At 26.7% G+C, this 19,345-nt stretch overlaps 6 protein-coding genes across 6 annotated transcripts; 1 reads left to right on the top strand and 5 right to left on the bottom strand.

Annotated features, from left to right (window-relative positions):
• Positions 1–36: 36 nt before the first annotated feature.
• PmUG01_07031300 (TLD domain-containing protein) lies at positions 37–3,579 on the top strand (the record flags this gene model as incomplete). Its single annotated transcript, XM_029004056.1, has 2 exons — positions 37–132; positions 604–3,579. 2 exons carry the CDS (start codon positions 37–39, stop codon positions 3,577–3,579), a joined length of 3,072 nt encoding a protein of 1,023 aa, XP_028860783.1.
• A 1,327-nt stretch (positions 3,580–4,906) lies between these two features.
• PmUG01_07031200 (pyridoxal 5'-phosphate dependent enzyme class III, putative) lies at positions 4,907–5,638 on the bottom strand (the record flags this gene model as incomplete). Its single annotated transcript, XM_029004054.1, has 1 exon — positions 4,907–5,638. One exon carries the CDS (start codon positions 5,636–5,638, stop codon positions 4,907–4,909), a length of 732 nt encoding a protein of 243 aa, XP_028860782.1.
• A 1,410-nt stretch (positions 5,639–7,048) lies between these two features.
• Positions 7,049–8,569, bottom strand: PmUG01_07031100 (dolichyl-diphosphooligosaccharide--protein glycosyltransferase, putative; the record flags this gene model as incomplete). Its single annotated transcript, XM_029004053.1, has 1 exon — positions 7,049–8,569. The coding sequence occupies one exon, from the start codon at positions 8,567–8,569 to the stop codon at positions 7,049–7,051; it is 1,521 nt and encodes a 506-aa protein (XP_028860781.1).
• Positions 8,570–9,966: 1,397 nt separating this feature from the next.
• Positions 9,967–11,370, bottom strand: MFS3 (major facilitator superfamily domain-containing protein, putative; the record flags this gene model as incomplete). Its single annotated transcript, XM_029004052.1, has 1 exon — positions 9,967–11,370. One exon carries the CDS (start codon positions 11,368–11,370, stop codon positions 9,967–9,969), a length of 1,404 nt encoding a protein of 467 aa, XP_028860780.1.
• Positions 11,371–12,903: 1,533 nt separating this feature from the next.
• On the bottom strand, positions 12,904–14,852 carry PmUG01_07030900 (protein disulfide isomerase, putative; the record flags this gene model as incomplete). The annotated part of the gene is made up of 3 exons (XM_029004051.1): positions 12,904–13,010; positions 13,181–13,694; positions 13,902–14,852. 3 exons carry the CDS (start codon positions 14,850–14,852, stop codon positions 12,904–12,906), a joined length of 1,572 nt encoding a protein of 523 aa, XP_028860779.1.
• A 1,893-nt stretch (positions 14,853–16,745) lies between these two features.
• Positions 16,746–17,850, bottom strand: TrxL1 (thioredoxin-like protein 1, putative; the record flags this gene model as incomplete). Its single annotated transcript, XM_029004050.1, has 3 exons — positions 16,746–17,111; positions 17,429–17,553; positions 17,736–17,850. The coding sequence occupies 3 exons, from the start codon at positions 17,848–17,850 to the stop codon at positions 16,746–16,748; spliced, it is 606 nt and encodes a 201-aa protein (XP_028860778.1).
• Positions 17,851–19,345: the final 1,495 nt, after the last annotated feature.

Raw genomic sequence — 19,345 nt, 5'->3', positions numbered from 1 at the left:
TGTCAATGAAAAATGTAATAAATTAAACAAGAAACAATGGATGAAAATCAAACAAAAAATAAAATAAAAGTGTTAAACGTTTTCCAGAATGAAGGCATAACAGAAAAATTGCAATATTCCAATAAATTTGAAGTAGGAAAATGGATATTATACACAATTAAAAAATAAAAAAAAAAAATATTTATTAATGAACTTTTGATTATATAGACCATATACTTTTTATGACTTGTACATAATTTTTTATTTTATTTTATTTTAGTTTACATTATTATTATTATTATTATTATTATAATTTTATATTTTTTTTCTTTCCATTATTACGCATATGTAACAATTTTGAGTATTTAAAGTTGTCCATTCGTCCAATTTACTGCCAGCATATTACAAATGAGTTATTTTTCAGTCTGTGTGCAACGTATCTGTGTGTATATATGTGATCTCGTTTTAAATTTGTCCTTGCCTGTTCATATATGCACACATACATGTATGTATTTACACACGTACGTATATAAATACATATACACACGAATATATATACATTTAAACACACATATATATATATATTTTTTTTTTTCCCCTCCCTCTTCCCCATATTTTGGCTAGTTCGAAAAAGGAATAATACGCAATGCAATAGTTTCAACGAACATAAATAAATACACGAAACTGGAGGATAAGGATAAAGAGAGAAAAAATTGTATTTTATTTCGAGAACAGTGTGAATATTGTTTAACTAATTTTTCCATAAGTGGTCACCTAATTTTAACAAAAGAATCTTTATTATTTGAGCCTGATTTGAGAGATAAAAATGTAATTAAGGATGGATTTGGAACATATCAAATATTTATTGATTTATATGATATTTATGAATGTGCTCATATTGTTGTGCCAACAAAAGATACTTACTTATGTAATAATGAAGACACATGTGGTTTTATTCAAGTTTTATTAAAAAGTATTTATAGTAGAATGTGCAATGATTCTTTAAGTAAACGAAATAGTACTAACAAGTTATATAACATTAATAGTAATGAAGGAAATAATAATATGGATGAAATAAATAAACAAAAAAGTATATCATACTATAAATATATAAGCAAAAGTTTATCTTACGTATTTAATTTAGCCAATCCGTTAGTTCAAAATATATCATTGAAAGATTATAAAAATAATCAAATTGAAGAAACGAATTTTTCTACAGATATATCAAAGCAAAGTGAAAATAATGACAACGAAAAGATGGAGCATGAAAAGGGTGAAAGGGGTGAAAGGGATGAAAGGGATGAAAAGAATGAACTAATGAAAAGGAAAAAAAATAATTTCCATAATTTTGATATCACATCACCGAAGAATAATATTGTTGACCATTTACAAGATAGCGATTTAAAAATTTATCAAAAAATTAATGAAACTGATTATAGTAAGGTCATTTCTTCTCATCCAAGTATAACATATAAAAATAATTTAAATTTAGCTAATTCTAATTACTCCTTTAGGGATGAAGATAATTCAATCGTATTTGGAAAAACAAAAAGAAGATTATCGAATATAACCAAAGAGATTAAATCAAAAGGAGAGACGATTACTGCAATGGAAGAAGATATAAATAAAGATGATGAAGAAAATACATCTAGCGCAAGTGGAATATATTTAAAAAACGACCCATATAAGCAGCCAATCACAGTTAATATTAACGAATCTATTATAAACGAAGCTAGTGGTAACGACGTTAGCTTTAATAAAAATTTTAGTAAAAAACCATATCCTGAGGAAAACGATATGAAGAGAGCATCCGGAAAAAATGGCCACTCTATTGAAAATAATAAAAATGATGAAAGTGATATATATAATAGAAGTGGTAAAAAAAATACAGACACGATGAAGAGAGAAGAAAGTAGCAATATTCTGAACGCATCACAACCCTCGTATTCCAATAGATTAAAAAATATTTCCTTTGAGCTTCATAATAAGAGCATAAACAATGCATTGCATAATTATACTAATATAAATGATCATTTTAGCAATAAATTGGATGACCATTTAGAGAATGGTGAGTTAATGAAACGAGTACATAAGAAATATGAAGAGAAAAGTTTTATACTATTTAGATTTTTTAATAATAATAAGGCATATGAAACAACTACAAAAATAATAAAAGAGATAGATGAAGTAAGAAAGTCAGAGAATAAAATAAAAAAGACAATCACATCAGTACCATTCACATCGAACGAATTGTTAAGAAGTATTATTGAACAATCGTTAATTGCTAAGGAATCCAAAAAAAAATTGCAAAGAACGAATTCAATGAATGATATGAAAGATTTAAAATATTTAGACTTAACACCAAAATTGGAGTATATTAGCGGTTCTGTAAAGTTATTAAGTAAAGAAATGACCAAACAAATCAATTATTATTTACCACCTACCTTGAGCATTAAAATATGGAAATTGGCTTTTTGCTCAAGCATACATGGAGTATCCTTAAAAACATTATATAGAAGTGTTCTGAATAAAGGATGTGTAATATTGCTAATATGTGATATGGATAATGTTTTGTTTGGATGTTTTTTAGACAAATTACATTGTGATAATTGTTATTACGGGTCAGGAGAAAATTTTTTATTTACTTTCAAAAATTCATGTAATAAATTAAAAGATGGAAAAATAAAAAAAGTAAAAGAAGTTGATTGTAGTAGTACATATAATAGAAGCTCAGATAATTTATATACATCGGACGAAAATATGGAGTGTACAAAAAGGGAAAATACGTCCATAGAAACTAATGATATTAAAGTGTTCAATAATAATTCGTATTGTACAAATACACATGAAAAACTGTCATGCGATTTTGAAGATAATACACAGGAATTAACAAAAGGTTATTGTAATGAAGCAAGTGATGAACCTAGAGCTACTGTATATATAAATACATCCAAAACGTATATACACGATTATAATTATGATGGTGTAAGTTCATCTAAAGAAATTAGCAGTTTTAAAGCAAAAACCATAAATGAGGAGAAATTTAACTCATTCATGCATCAAAAAAATGATGAATTTTGCGATATTTCCACTCCGGATGTGGATAAATTGGAGCTAAACGAGCAGAACGACAGTAGCAGTAGTAACAAAAACTGTAAAAATGACTATTCTATAAATAATAATTGTGGAGATAATAATAAATGCGGTGGTAATAGTAACTGCGGTGGTAATAGTAACTGCGGTGGTAATAGTAACTGCGGTGGTAATAGTAACTGCGGTGGTAATAGTAACTGCGGTGGTAATAGTAACTGTGGTGGTAATAGTAACTGCGGTGGTAATAGTAACTGTGGAAGTAATAAAAAAAGTGGTGAGGGCATTTCAATTCAAGTGTATTCATGGACAAGTAGAAATAGTTATTTTGTGTACTCAGATGAGAGATCAATAACAATTGGGGGTGGAGATAACTATGCTTTAGTTATTAATGATGACTTATGCAAAGGTCAGACCAACAAAAGTAATACATATGATAACGATTTATTAACGCATGACGATGAATTTGAAATTCAATTTTTACAGCTATGGATATTTGATGACACTTAGTATAAGTTGCAAAAATAGGGGCCAAAAAATAGAAAGCACAGGAAGGGACCATATATTATATTTCTTTCTCTACCTATGTATGTAGCTATTATTTGATTTATTTGACAAGATGATGGACTTCATTAGCAAATCATTTGGATGATTCTTCTTTAGATGGATAACTAACACGACGTAGTTGGCACGTGTAGTTAATATAGCAAACAAAATATATACATATGTGTATATATATATATGTATATACATACACACATGTTTACATTATATGTATTTATTTGAATTTTTTATTCGTATATATAATGCGAGTTACCTATTATATTTTTTGTTCGGCTATCCTTATAAAATGATTATTATATGTGAATACCTATTTTTAAATATTTCATTTTTATTTTTTCTTTTCTTTTTTCTTCATTTTCGTTTTATGTATATTTTCCAAATTTTTTATAATACTATGAAAAAAACGGAAGAAGGCAAATATTTTTATTTATTATTATATTTTTTTTTTTTTTTTTTTTTTGTTAATAACGTAAGCCTCTTAAATTTTACCATTTAAATATGCATTTATTATTTCGTTTTATGCCACTTAAATTTTACTATTTAAGTAAGCATTTATTATTTCGTTTTCCTTTTTTTTAATTTATAAATTTTATGTTTAGTGAACATAAAAAAAAAAAACAAAGGAAACAATTTTATTAATTCGTAAATATTTAAAAAATTAATAACAAAAAAGAAAAAGAAGATAATTGAAATTGAAAATGAAATGAAGGGAAAAGAATAGCACTATTGTAAAGTTGTAATAACGAATAAAAAATATTTAAAAATTATATACATTTCCCAATTCAAGCCAAATACAGATGATATCCGAATGTGCACACATGTGTAATATAAGCGCATGTATGTACATATGAATATATATATATATATATATATATATATATATATATACATACACGCATTACATATATGCACATACGTACATATTCACCTATCCACATATTCAACCTATCCACATATTCAACCAATCCACATATTCAACCAATCCACATATTCAACCTATCCACATATTCAACCTATCCATATATTCAACCTCTCCTCATATTAAACCTATACACATGTCCACGCACACACACATTGTAGATACGAATAGCGGTAATTGATACCTAAAATACATGAACAAGTCAGAAAAAAAAAAAAAAAATTAACTGAAAAATTACTCAAAGTTAAATGCGAAATAACCACAAATTCAGAGAATAATAAATGCAAATTGAGTGAAGGTTAACTACAAATTAAGCACAAAATAATCGCAAATTAAGTCAAAAATAATAGCAAATTAGCTGAAAATTGCTCGTCCAACCCTTAGATGAGTTGCATGATGCTTAATGGCTAGCTCAAAATCACCAGACATTCCCATACTCATATGAAATTTTTTATTCTGAAAATAATTACTTACAATTTGATTATTTAAAAGTCTCTTTCTTATATTATTTAAAATAATAAATGAATTTTCTCGTGTATTTATTTCTAAGGAAGATATAGTCATTAACCCTTTAAATATTAAGAAATTGCAGTTGGTAATAATGTATACAATGGTATTTTCAATATCCTCATAATTATTATGTAACATTCCTGTCTTATTTGGATCATCAGCAGTTTTAATTTGTATCAGTACACGAATTTTTTTTAAATTATCACTATTATTCTGTTCATTTTCATTCATAATTTTTAAATAATTATTTAATAACATTGCTTTTTTTTGTTTATCTAATGATTCAATCATATACAAATTTTTTATATTTAAAACATATTTACATTTTTTTGATTGTAAATTACCTATGAAATGCCATTTTATTGTACCTGGTAACTGTTCAGATTTTTCTGCTAAAACATCAATAGAGTTTTCCCCGAAATGGTATTTTTTATCATAGGTGTGAATGTTGTTTATTTCCTCTATTCCTACATTCTTAGTTACTATTAATATTTTTGGTGGGCTAACAACAGAATAATTATCACATATTGCTTTTATCTTATTTTCCAGTTCCTTTAAATTGTTTAAGTATTTCATTACTGCACAGTGTTCATTTAAAATACCAAAAATATAAAATAAAATAAAAAAATAAAAACATAAAACTGAAACGTAAAATTAATGTGTGAAATTAAAACGTAAAACAGACTTCAAATTAAATCTTCAAATTAAATCTTCAAATTAAATCTTCAAATTAAAACTTCAAATTAAATCTTCAAATTAAATCTTCAAATTAAAACTTCAAATTATAACTTCAAATTGTAACTTCAAAATGAAACTTCAATTTTGTCTTGCGTTCCTGATGTCGGATAAAAAAATATACAAACCGCAAATAATAAAAAAATATACAAACCGCAAATATTAAAAAAATATACAAACCGCAAATATTAAAAAAATATACAAACCGCAAATATTAAAAAAATATACAAACCGCAAATAATAAAAATATATACAAACCGCCAGTTTAGCAAGGAGAATTACGATTCTTTTGAACTGTCAAATTCGATGTGATAAGATGTTTTAAAATTGTACGAAAATTTTATTAAATCGGTTCAAAACGAAATGCACTCTAAATTATTTATGCATTAATTATGGAATGGAGTAAACTCAAAAGGACAAATTAAGTTAATTTTGTACAAGTTATACATAATGTGTATACATACGTACATTCATGCGTACTTACATACACACGTACATTCATGCGTACTTACCTACACACGTACATACATACGTACATTCATACATATGTACATATATGCATACATAAATGTATATGTACATGAATTCTTGCGTGTGTTATATGTGCATTTTTTACCCATCTTTAATTGAACAATTTTTCCGCGCATAAATGTTAAACATATTATGATTCTGCAAACGCACTATTTTACAATGAAATCAAATATGAACATTAAAAAAAATTGTTACCACAAAAAAAATAAAAATAGAAAAAACCAAAAAGAAAAAAAAAAAAAAAAAAAAAAAAAAAAAAAAAAAAAAAAAAAATAGATAAAATGGATAAAATAGATAAAATACAAAATATAGAAAAGTAAAAAATTGAAAGAATATAATTGAAAAAAAAAAAAAATTTGCTAACCAGTGGCAGCCTTTTAATAAAGAAATAAATTGGAACGCCTATGTTAAAATGGGTGGGAGAAAAAATAATCATCAGTGTGCACATCTGTGTACATAGTATATATATATATATATATGTAATGCATATTCATATGTGGAATATTTAAAAATAAAGTATAGAACAAAAGTGAAAAACAGCTGTAATATGTCAGTGCGAGCTATGAAACTGTATGTGGGAGTGCAACGACAAAGGTGTATGTATAAACAAGTACACATGTAAATATGTACATACGCACGTACCCACGTACACATATATTCTTCTACGTGCCATACGGACTCGTGAAACATTCTACTTATACCCATTTGTATGACAAATATTTAGGCCATTTTTTCTTTTTTTGCCTCCTCACTGGTACACCTCGAATCGTCAAACAAAATTATCAACGTGATAATAAAAAAGCAAAAGAGCGATAAATAAATGTAAAAATAGAAAGGATAATTTTTTAGTTTTACTTTTTTACTTTTATCATAATGTAAAAACGATCTAACAGGTATAAAATATTCCAAGTTTAAAATATTATATCCCTTTCTCAAATAATAAATATGTAATTTATAAACCCCATGTTCTTTTGGTAAATTTATATATTTGTAGTACGTTGGACTGTTGATATATTTATTTGTATAAAAAAATTTTCTTGTTATAATTTCCATTTTAATCAATTCAAATTGTATGTCATTTTCTTTATAAGGTATCCAATAACTGTTATTTAATTCATATAAATCAATAGATATAAGAACAGAATCATCTACAAAAAAATCCTTTTTTTCTTTATCTCCTTTTTTATATAATTTAAAATTATTATATCTTAAAATACCAGTCATTTTTAAATTCCACTGAATTATATTATCAGCAAATTTATAGTTATCTTTATTTAAACTAAAAAATAAGTCTGAAAATATATCAGAGGAGGAAGAAAAAATTAAACGAAAATTATTTTCTAATTGAATGGATGATACTAATAACAAATCTGTTCCTTGTTTTCGTTTTTTCATAATATTATCATTCTTATCATATAAGACACATGTTTTGGGGCATGTTAAAACGTTTAGATAATATTTGTTTTTTAACAAAACAGAATGTGCTGTTCCTTTGAATAATATACATTGTTTTCTCTTTTTTAATATGCTTACTATTATGGGCGTATTTTCTATTATTTCAGTTGAATAAAAAGCTTTTCCCACTTTTTCTTTCCCATCAAAATATCCTCTTTTTAATAATATACTATTAAAATTATCATAAACGTACGAGTTATTTCCATGCACATTTAGGTTCAGTTCATTTAGGAAATCACTTGCAATTTTTCCATTCACTCGATTTAGGCTTAAAAATATATGCTTCTTCTTTTCTATAAATGATTTTACATAATCAATATTTAATTTTGTAATGATATCGTCATCCAGGGTATCCAATATGATTACTAATCCGTCATACAAGGAGTGGTCTATTTTTCCGAATAACTCGCTTTCTCCGTTCTTTGTTTTTCCATTCACACAACCCACTGCTTTGCCATCCCCACCATCCAGTGCTTTACCATTCCTATCACTCGTGCTACCCTTATCAATGTGAACGACCTTTTTCACGTAGTTTCCTTCTTTCCCACTTAACAAACTTAAAAAGCTCTTGTGTGTTACTTCTAAATTAGTTATATTCGTTATTACCAATAATTTTTTCTGGCTAAACTGTTTCACATTATTTTTTATTTTCCCTTCAATGGATTTTTTGTCAGAGTCAACAATTTCTAATTTTATTTTTCCACATACATATGTTTTTATTATTATACTGGCAAATGAGAAAAGTATTAAAAAGAAGTAAGCGCTTATAATTTTTTTTTTTCTCATCGTATATTTCGGCCAAAGAAAATAAACAATCTCATTCTACGCATATCTTTTTACTAGAGAAAATTTTGCCATTTCTGAGAGCATTAACAGAAGAAAGTATTGTCAAGGATTTTATAAAAAAAAGATAAAGAAAAAAAAAAGGAGGCAAGATATAAATAATTTAAATTAGAGAATATTAAACCGACAAAATTAATAAAAACAATTCAAATATCATACATTCAAAGAAACTATAATTTGGAATATTTTCGGAACCTTAATATATAACTTGTTATCATCTCAACTGAGGGATCTACAAATGTATCTTACTCGGAAAGGTAACACCCAACTCGTGTTAAAACATGTTGGCATCATGTACTTATGCATTTATGTACATATGTATATATATATATTCATGCAATAGTATTATATGTATATTTATTTATGCCCAAAACATATTCTGCCTCATTAATGCCGAATGTTATCACTTTTTTTTTTTTTTTAACTTCAATTTTATTTATTTATTTTTTTTTTTTTTTTTGGCTAGATAAAATTTAAAATTAACAAAAGCAAAGAAGTGGAATTGAAAAAGATTAAATCGTAAGAGCATACATAAAAAGGATAAAAACATAAAATAAAATAGAGTAAAATTTAGCAAAACTGAGTAAAATGAAGTGAAAATAATATTAATGATAATCACAGCACACTGTGTAAAAGGGAAAAAGTATGAACTGAGCTCTTGGCGAGTAAAAATATGGATAATTAAAAATTGACTAAAAACAAAAAACTAAAAAAAAATGTTTGTTTTTTATGAAAGTTATTACAGCAGAAATGAAACATAAAATGGTATTAATAGACTTAAAAAAAGTCAAGTGATACAAAGGGTGAATGAAATGTGGGAGAAAAAGGAAAAGTAAAGGAGGGAACTCGTAAAAACATACAACTCAGAGACGTGTTCTCATACTGTGTTTAAGAATGTAAACATATATACGCATTTATATATGCACTTAGATATGTATTAACGCACGTAATGATGTGTGCACTCATGCATGGTGTGCGTGAGTATTTTTGTTTGTATACTTCGTCTATTTTCAGATTTGTGCTTTCATTTCATTTCCCCTTTTTGGTACCCATATATTTTTTAATGGTAATACTGAAATTTCGCTGTATTTTGTTTGATAAAATCCTTTCTCAGTTCGTGAGGTGGAAAAATCTGTTTGATGTTGTGGCTTAGGAATTCAAGGCGTCGTCATTTGTTTTTTCGATTAGTATTTGCCATCGCAGGAGCAGGCAGGTGAGTATATATTCATATGTGCATGTACATGTACATGCACATGTACATGCACACATATATATACACATGTATATACACATGTATACACTAATGTGGACCCACCTATTCGCAACACGGAGAGCTTGCTTCAGGCCTGCACTGAATCGTGCCTCTTGATGACCATGGAATCTTCTTCATAAAATGAGTTAAAAAACAAAATAGACAAAAGTAGCGATACGATAAATGTAATAAATAAGTAGCAATAATATTTCATGCTAAGGAATTCTAACAATATGGACATAATCAGAGCAGCAATAAAAAGAGAGCTATATGAACAGAAAGCGGCTACACTTTTACTCTCCTTGGGAAATAATTCATAAATATGAGTCCATAAAATATGTCCAAAGCCTAAGGATAAACCAGTAAAATATATTGTTATAGCTGCTGTTATTACAAGTTGATTGAAAACGTTCGTAAATTTTAAAAAGTATGAACCAACTATACAAACAGATGCTATAGTTTGTAGTAGAAGTCCAGTTATTAATAAATCCTTCTTTTGAAAACGATGTGATAGTACAGTGACTACAATAATAGAGCATATAGCATATAGGCATATAAATCCAGTAGAAATAAATGTGTTTGCCATTGTAGAGGAGAAAATTTTATAAAATAAGAACATCTTGTTAAAAAATAAAAAGGAGCCACTAAATGAGTATAAATGGCATAGAAGACATGATGTTAAAGATAATTTTCTTAAATCTTTATTTTTAAAAAAATCATATATGGCAATATCATTACCTAGTAAACTTACTTCTTCTGTTTTTTTATTAGTGTGGTATTCTTTCTTTTCATCAAAATTTTTTGAGTTAATTGTTGTTTTTAAGGTTTCAAATTTATCATATTTTTTCGATTCATATAGATGTAATGGTGTATCCATAGTAAATACAAAATGAAATAATATTAATGCTATTATACTGAATATGATAGGTAAACACATATGTGTCTTATATAATAATAAAAGTACTATACGATTAGTCTTTGGATTTGAAAATCGTATATTTTCATAACAAGCTCCAAATATATAACTAATTAATAATCCAATGGAAAAAAATACTTGAATAATATATCCATAATAATTTTGATCTTCTTTTGGAGAATATTCAAGTACATAAAAACATACAGTAACAACTGAGCATCCGATAGCTAATCCAAAAAAGGCTTGAGAAAATAATGTTATAATAACATGAGGTGACGTATAAAATGTTAATGTACTTCCAATAATAAATAAATAGTGTATAGCTAACATTAATTTCCTTCTGTTTGCGTTCTTAAAATATAAAGATATAAAACATCCCAAAAACCCACTAATATATATCATAAAATAAAATGTTGCAAAGTACCATTTCTCTTTTGGACATCCTCTGTACCCATGCGGGCATATCTTCATATCATCGATCAACATTTTTCTTGCCAAGCTTGTTGAAGACAGACACAGGCTACAGTTAAGGATAGCCAGACACGCGTTGAAAATAACTTTAGTTAGGTACATCATTTTGTCGAAATGGGGGTACGTACAATGTGTTCCTATAGTAGCTATATATATAACTGTCCTTTGCTATATTTGTAAATTTACGAGCCGTAAAACTACAGTACAACGCAAATAGGAAGCTCGTAACTTTTTACAAAAATTGTAAAAATAATTTTGTTTTTTCTGTTGTCTTTCTATGTCTTTCAACTTTCTTCTACGTCTCTCTATTTCTTTTAACTTCAACTTCTTCCCCCTTTTTTCTCTTTTTTTTTTCCAGCCAATTTGTTATTGCTTTTTTCTCCTTTGTGTTGTCTCGTCAATTTAAGGAGGCGAAATTAAGTGAAGCGAAAAATGAAATTAATCATCAAATATTGTATACATGCGTGTGTTATTTGTGCGTGGATGTATATATATGTATATGTATATGTGTATGTATATATCTATATCTATATATATATATATATATATATATATATATATATATATATATATATATATATATATATATATATATATATATATATATATTAACCCGCTTCCTTTTTTTGTAAACTACTGACATCTCATATATGCAACAAGAAGAGAGTTAAAAAAATATAACAAAAGCAAAGGAAACAAAGTTGTAAAAGTGCGTAAACTGTATATTTATAAACAATTATACATGAATTAAAAAAAAAAAAATTATTATACACACGTATAGTAATAAAATAAAAAAAAAAAAAAAAAAAAGCATAAGACACGCATGGAATTTCAGCAAAAAAGACGCAATTACAGAAAAGTCGTAACAACATCCAATCTGATGTTGTACATGTAAGTACAACTACCCAAAAAAAAAAAAAAAAAGATCAATTATCTTTCATGTTGTATTTTTACCAAGTGCATGCATTTTGAGTGAACTGAAAAAGGGTCAACAAGAAGGTGTAAAAATGGGTACACATAGGGGAACATGTATACAAGCATATAAATGTATAAGTACATATACACGTACATATATAGGTACACATATACGTGTGTACGTATGCGCATGCACACGCGCACATAAATTTATCCGCGTTCATTTGAATGTTAACCAACTCATATTTTATTTTTTTTAAAACTGTCCTTTTAAATGAGATACATTTGTCTCTTAAAATTTTCGAAAAGTGGTGCTCATTACACAAAAAAAAAAAAAAAAAAAAAAAATTAAGTAAAATGAGCGAAAAAAAGATGAGGAAAAAAGAAAAAGCAAAAAATAAAAAGAAAGACAAATATATAACTTGAGGGAATGAAAAAGATATGAAATGAATACATTTATACGGAGTGAATAAAAACTAAATAAAAGTATGCGTAGGAAAAAAAAAAAAAAAATAAAACAAATAGAGAACACGAATGAAAAAAAAAATAAAACGAATAAAGTACACGAATGAAAAAAAAAATAAAACGAATAAAGTACACGAATGAAAAAAAAAAAATAAAACGAATAAAGTACACAGAGTGAATGAAAAATAAAACGAACAGAGAACGCGGATAAACAAAAAATGCACAAACGTACTCGTACAATATAATGGCATAACAATTTTATAGGTCTTCTGTTACGTCCTCTAAGAGCTCATCCACTATGTCTATTAACGTGTCAAGCTTGATAGGAAATAAAAGGAACTTCCTTCTCCTCAATTTATTTTCGCCTATGAAAAAGAAAAGGACAAATGTACAGTACAGTGTAGCACGACGTGGTTCGACACAAATGTTCGTTGGATAAATTCTTTAAACACATTATAGCGTTAATTAAACACCCAAAAATGAACAGTCGAACATGAAGGAGAGTTTCTTTTCCTCAGTCAAATTTTTGTATAACCTTTTGGGTATATAGCTACGCTTGGGTAAAAGTCTATTGTTTCATCGACCATATCATTTAATTTTGCATCCATTGTAGCTACTAAAATATCTTCGTATTTGTATTCCAAATGAAAATAATTTGCTACACTATTCCAAAAGGAGAAAAGTGGTGTGCATTCTTTACATCCCTCGACATGATAAAAAACTAAAACTATTTTTTCAGGAGCAAAAACAAAAGATTCAAAATTATTACCACATAATATTTGGAACTCTTGTTTTTCCCTCCTTTTTATAGCTTTCTGCGATTTTTTAAATTGTGTTATTTTATTGGTAAAAAAATCATCCAAAAATGTTGATACGTCATCTACTTTAATATTTCCATCTATCTCTTTAATATATTTTTTTGGTCTTAGGGAACTGTAAAGTATATCCATTGACGCGTTACTGTAATCCATAATGCACAACAAGTTTGCGTGGGTCTCTATCCCCAAAATGTCGGTAATTTCTTCGCTCTTCGGAAAGACAAACTTAACCTACGAAGGAAAAAATGCACACGGGGGGGAAGAGCACCCACATAGATACGTAAATAAATACATAATTACGTATATATACACATATGCATAAATACTTGTGTGTACACCTACACACATATATACGTATATGCATACATGTGCGCGGTCGTACGCAGCGAGAGGGAACCCTCACCATGTAGTGGGAGGCGGATGTCGAGGTAGTATTACCTGAGGGTTCGCTTTTATAACGCTATACAACTGGGAATATAAAGCATCTGAATATTCACCAGGGTATATATATATATATAAATATAAATCATTTTGCATGGGTTTAATTATTTTCCTACTATAATTAATTATAATGGGAAACTGTTTCATGTATTCACTAGCAAAATTTAAAATTTCTTCTGAGCTCCATATATTATTATCAGGTTTATAAGTATCTTTATATTTAATTTGGTCATTTGGAACAGTAACACCTGGTCCATTTGAAATATCTATTTTTGTTTCTTCTTCCTTTTTTACATAAACTAAACCAACAGATAAATTTTGCAATTTATGTGTTTCTCCAAAATGCACAAATTTATGTAAATTATCAGAACCCTTTATACAATATGCTATAATACTAGCATATCCTTTTTTCTTTTGCATGTCTACATATTTGTCTACATTATTTTCATCCATAATTTCTATTGATGGTACCGGTAATAATTTAAACCATTCAATTATATTTTCTTTTGTATATGGTTTACTAAATGTATATCCTTTTTCTGGATCAAAATCTCTAAATGTTAATATTTTTGGAATTGATTTTATATCAAAATTATCAGCTGTTTTTTCTAATGTTAATGTGTCCACATATACAAAAATTATATCTTCTCCTACCAACTCATTAGAAGCTTTAACAAATTCTTTGTACACATTTTTACATTTTAATTCTTTATTATTACAGAATAATGCTATACAATTGGATGTATGTTGACTGTATATTTGTAACTCTACATCATGCGTCAAGTGCTTCACATGCTTCACCTCCTCATCACTTATCCCCTCCCATATGGCACATTCCACATGTTCATGCGTAAAAATGGAAATAAAAAATAAACACAAAAGGGAGAAAAAATATACACGAAAAAAGGAAGTGGACTTCATTATCGTCGTTATCGTTGTCATCATCATTGTCAGTATCATCTTAATTTTTTTTTTTTTTTTTTTTTTTTTTTAATTTGAAGTTTCACAAAATAAATTCCTAATTTATGTATATACTAACGTGAAATTATTAATATTAGCCCCAAATTTTTCAATTTACATGATTACCAATTTTTTGCATATACACGTTTTTATAGCGCATGTGGCAAATTACTCATTAAGTGAGTAGAACACTAAATAGCACATCAAGCAAGTTGAACATCAAGCGGGCATGGCACTAGGTGAAAAACATATTAAATAAACAGTGTATCAACTGAGTTATGTTTTATGCGCTATGCGTTATGTAAAGGTTTGTCCAGAATGAGGATTCGTTTAACTAAATCAGATGTTCCAATTTTATTAATTGCTGTGAATTTAGTGACAAAAAAAAAAAAAATAAAATAAAAGGAAACAAGTTAAGAATTAAAGAATTAAAGAAACAAAGAAATAAAGCAGAATATGCACAAACAAGCTCAAATAGTAATTAGCACATTTCCTATATAAGCCTCTCTAAGTTGTAACAAGAAATAAAATTTCATTAAGAGAAAAAAAAAAAAAAAAAAAAAAAGGGGCAACATGAACAAAGGAACATATATATATACACATATATGAATTCTATCACTTTCTAATTTGATTATATTTTTATACTTCCCCATATGCACTACAAAAAATATCGTATCACATTTTTATCAAAGGTCATAATATTTAAAAATTACGAAATTTATTCTTTTTATTCTTAAAAGTTATTAATTGCTACGTCATTTAGTATAATTTTCAAACTCAGGTATACAAATATACATATATATATATATATTTTATTACGGTACATGGTATAAAAACATACTCCACACTAGAATTATGGGGATGTTGCACACCTACCTTATTTTTACTCTTTCTTAGCTGTTAATCAAAGTGTACATTTTGGTGCACCGATTTATAATTCCCCCTTCTTGCTTCCATTTCTAAGCCTATTACTACGGGCACTACTAATGTATTAGTACGCGCATTACTACAAGAATTACGTGTATTACTACGTTGATTCCTAATTTTATTTATATTTCTATTCCATTCCTATTTTTACTCGTATTTCTAATATATTTTTACTCCCATTTCGTTTTTTTTTTTTTTTTTTTTGTTTTTGCTAGAATTCAATCCAAAATAGCAATTTTTGTCTTGAAGTTTAATTTAATAGTTTTCACAAATCAGTAAATTGCAAAAAAACAAAAAATAAATAAATAAATAAATAAAAACAATACAAAAAATATTATTAACAAAATATTATTAACAAAATATTATTAACAAAATATTATTAACAAAATATTATTAACAAAATATTATTAACAAAATAATACTAACAAAATAATACTAACAAAATAATACTAACAAAATAATACAAAAAAAATAATACAAAAAAAATAATACAAAAAAACGTAAAAAATTATATTCAAAAAGAATTCAAAATTATAAAAATTAAGAATGGGCCAAGCACAGGATATGCCTTGTACAAATAAGGAAAAAATTAATAAAAAAAAAAAATAGCAGCTGGGATGAAAAAAATATTACATAACATGGATATGCGCATAAGCGGTTATTCACGTATGCATATAAGTATTTATGCATGTATGTATGTATGTAAGTAGGTAAGTGTACAGGTCTATGTGCCGTTAAAAATAGTATATGAACAAAAACGTCTTTTTATGCTCGTCTGTTCGATTAAAGATTTTCTGAACTTACACATATGAAATATCAAATAGGTAAGATATATATCTGCTTATGAACATATATGATATGAAGACATCGGAGTGTGTTTGAAAATAAATTTTTTTCTTTTTTTTTCTTTTTTTCTTCGCTTTCATATTATTAGCCATGATGGTAAACTACTTACTAAAATGATGACTCATTTTTATTCAGCGAATAGACATTATTTCTGTAGTCCCATCTTAATATACCTTTTTCACCTTCATCCCTTCCACTGCAAATATGTAAAAGTTGAGCTTCTCTTCCATCACTTCCAATAACAACTAAGCAAGGTACATCACTTCTTGGCCCTGATCCATAAAAAGGAACTTCATGAAAATTCATAATTCTAAAATGTTTTTTCAATATATCTGTTAATGGGTCAGCAATATCAATATATAACCAGGGCATATGCTTTTTGTGGTCTTCGAATGATGTTCTATCGGGGTCAGTGCTAACAAAGATGACTTCTATTTTTTGACGAGACCCTGCTTCGTTTATGGTTTTATAATACTGAATAGGTTTTTGAGGAAAAGTACAAAAAATTGTTTCATTGTGTATAAATTAATGTAAGTGAATAAAAAGGGGTAAAAAGAGAAAAATTTTATAAATAAGTCTTCAAGGCAATACACGAAAGAGGTTTTCTATGCAGGAACGAGCATGCGCAAGTTCGCATGTGCATATATATACTTATATACATACACGCGAGAAACACTTGGACATAGTACATTTTCGTGTATATAGTTTGAAAGATAATTTTATTTAAAAAGAAAAAAATTGCACTTGTGTATAAATTAAGAATAATGGAACAAAAAAGAAAAATTAAGAACCTGTTGTAAGAACGGTAAAAAAGCTCTACATTTGGGGTCACTTCCGTTTGAAAAAAACAAAGCAACTGATTTTCCAACTAAATGTTTCTCGTTTACTACGGTGTTGTTTATATTCTTTAATGATCCTTCGGGAAAAAGTATAAGATCTATAATAACAAAAAAAAAAAAAAATAAAATAAAGTAATAAAATAATAAAATAAAAAAAAAAAATAAATAGAAATGCATTTTTACTTAATTTCACCAAAATTTGTACAGTAGTAATATTCCACAAATGTAGCTATTACATTTTTTTGGAAAATTTATTTACCCATATCAGCATAATTAACAGCGGTGCTTACAGATTCGACATTTTTGTTATCCGTATTTTCTGATGTTCTCCTTTTTTCCGCTTGGTAGGGAGAGTTGAAATTTGCACAGGACATTTTGCAAGTAGGAAATAAAATGTGTTAAGAAGTTTAATGTAAAGGAAAAAAATGAATATTTTACGAAAAAAATGAAAAGAGGAGAAGGCGGAAGGGCGGAAAAACAAAAAAACAAAAAATTTCTGATATAACTAGGCATAAGATAACCCTAGGGAAATAATATTTGCCTACAAGATTGTTTTTAGGAAAAAAGACTTAAAAGATTTATTTGAAGTTTCAAATTTTTAATGTCAATTAGGAGGGTTGTTATTTTTGTTTTTAACTCTATTTATCTCCTTTTTTTGTTTTTAAAATATAATTCATTACATAATTATTTGTTATGTTATATTAAAATGTGTTATTTTATTTTGCTTCATTTTTATTTATTAATTTTGTTTTACTTTATTTTATTTAATTTATTTTACTTCAATTTGTTTTTACTTTTACTTTTACTTTCATTTTACTTTTTTTTTTTTTTTTTCTCTTATGTGCTTATTCAGAAAATACACGCTTGCTAACCAATTAATATGTTATGTACATAATTTATTAACAAGTTGCATAATATGACATTTTTTAAGTGTATTTAAAAAAAAAAAAGATACTTTATTTTGTTTTCCTGTCCTTTTTTTTTTTTTTACTAGCCATTTTGATACAATCATACGCAAAAATAAATGTCTGTTCATATATTTTTGTTTTTTTTTGGTAAAAAATATGAACAGCTCATGCTAAATAACTCTCTAATTTTCACAAATCAGATATATTCGTACATACATTTTATGTAACAGTATATACATAAAAGCTATAATACACATATTTTTAAAATCATTTTGATGTGTTGTTAAGAAATGATCAACTTTAAAAAAGTTCTCTATATATGTTTAATAGTTATTTACCTGAACAAGCAATACATATGTACATACGTATATATATATATATACACATAAGTACATATATGTATATATTAAGTAATATAAATATTATAAACATTTTTCCTTTTTTACATGTAAAAAGCCGAAGAAGTAAAGAACATTTTATAACACTTATGGCATTTTGGAAATTTTAATGTATAGTCTTTTTTGTCTATTTGAAAAATAAAGACTTAATATTTTCTGCATTTATTATTACTATAACAGTCGAAAAATTAAATGAAAACTAACCGAAAGAAAAAAAAGTATTAAGGGAAAAGAGAACACTTCTTTTATTGTTTTACAAAAATGCCCATATATTTGTGTTGCATAGGAACAAAAAATACTGAGGCTTACATTTGATATGGTTATATAACATGTGTTATTAAAAAAAAGAAAATGTATAAATCTCTTAAACCAGAGAGTCTTATTTTTTCTTCCATAATTCTTGAAAAACAAAAAAAAAAAAATTTAGTTGTTCGTAACAAAAACATCTCCCTTTTATGTTTACAATAAAAAATAAAAAAACAAACTATTATGTGTATGCTATTCCAGTATATTTTTTGAACTTGTTACACTTTTTAATTTATTGGAATTTTTTTTTTTTTTTC

The sequence above is a fragment of the Plasmodium malariae genome (assembly GCF_900090045.1).
Source record: "Plasmodium malariae genome assembly, chromosome: 7".
Taxonomy (NCBI): Eukaryota; Apicomplexa; class Aconoidasida; order Haemosporida; family Plasmodiidae; genus Plasmodium; species Plasmodium malariae.
This window is presented reverse-complemented; position numbering and strand designations above follow the sequence as displayed.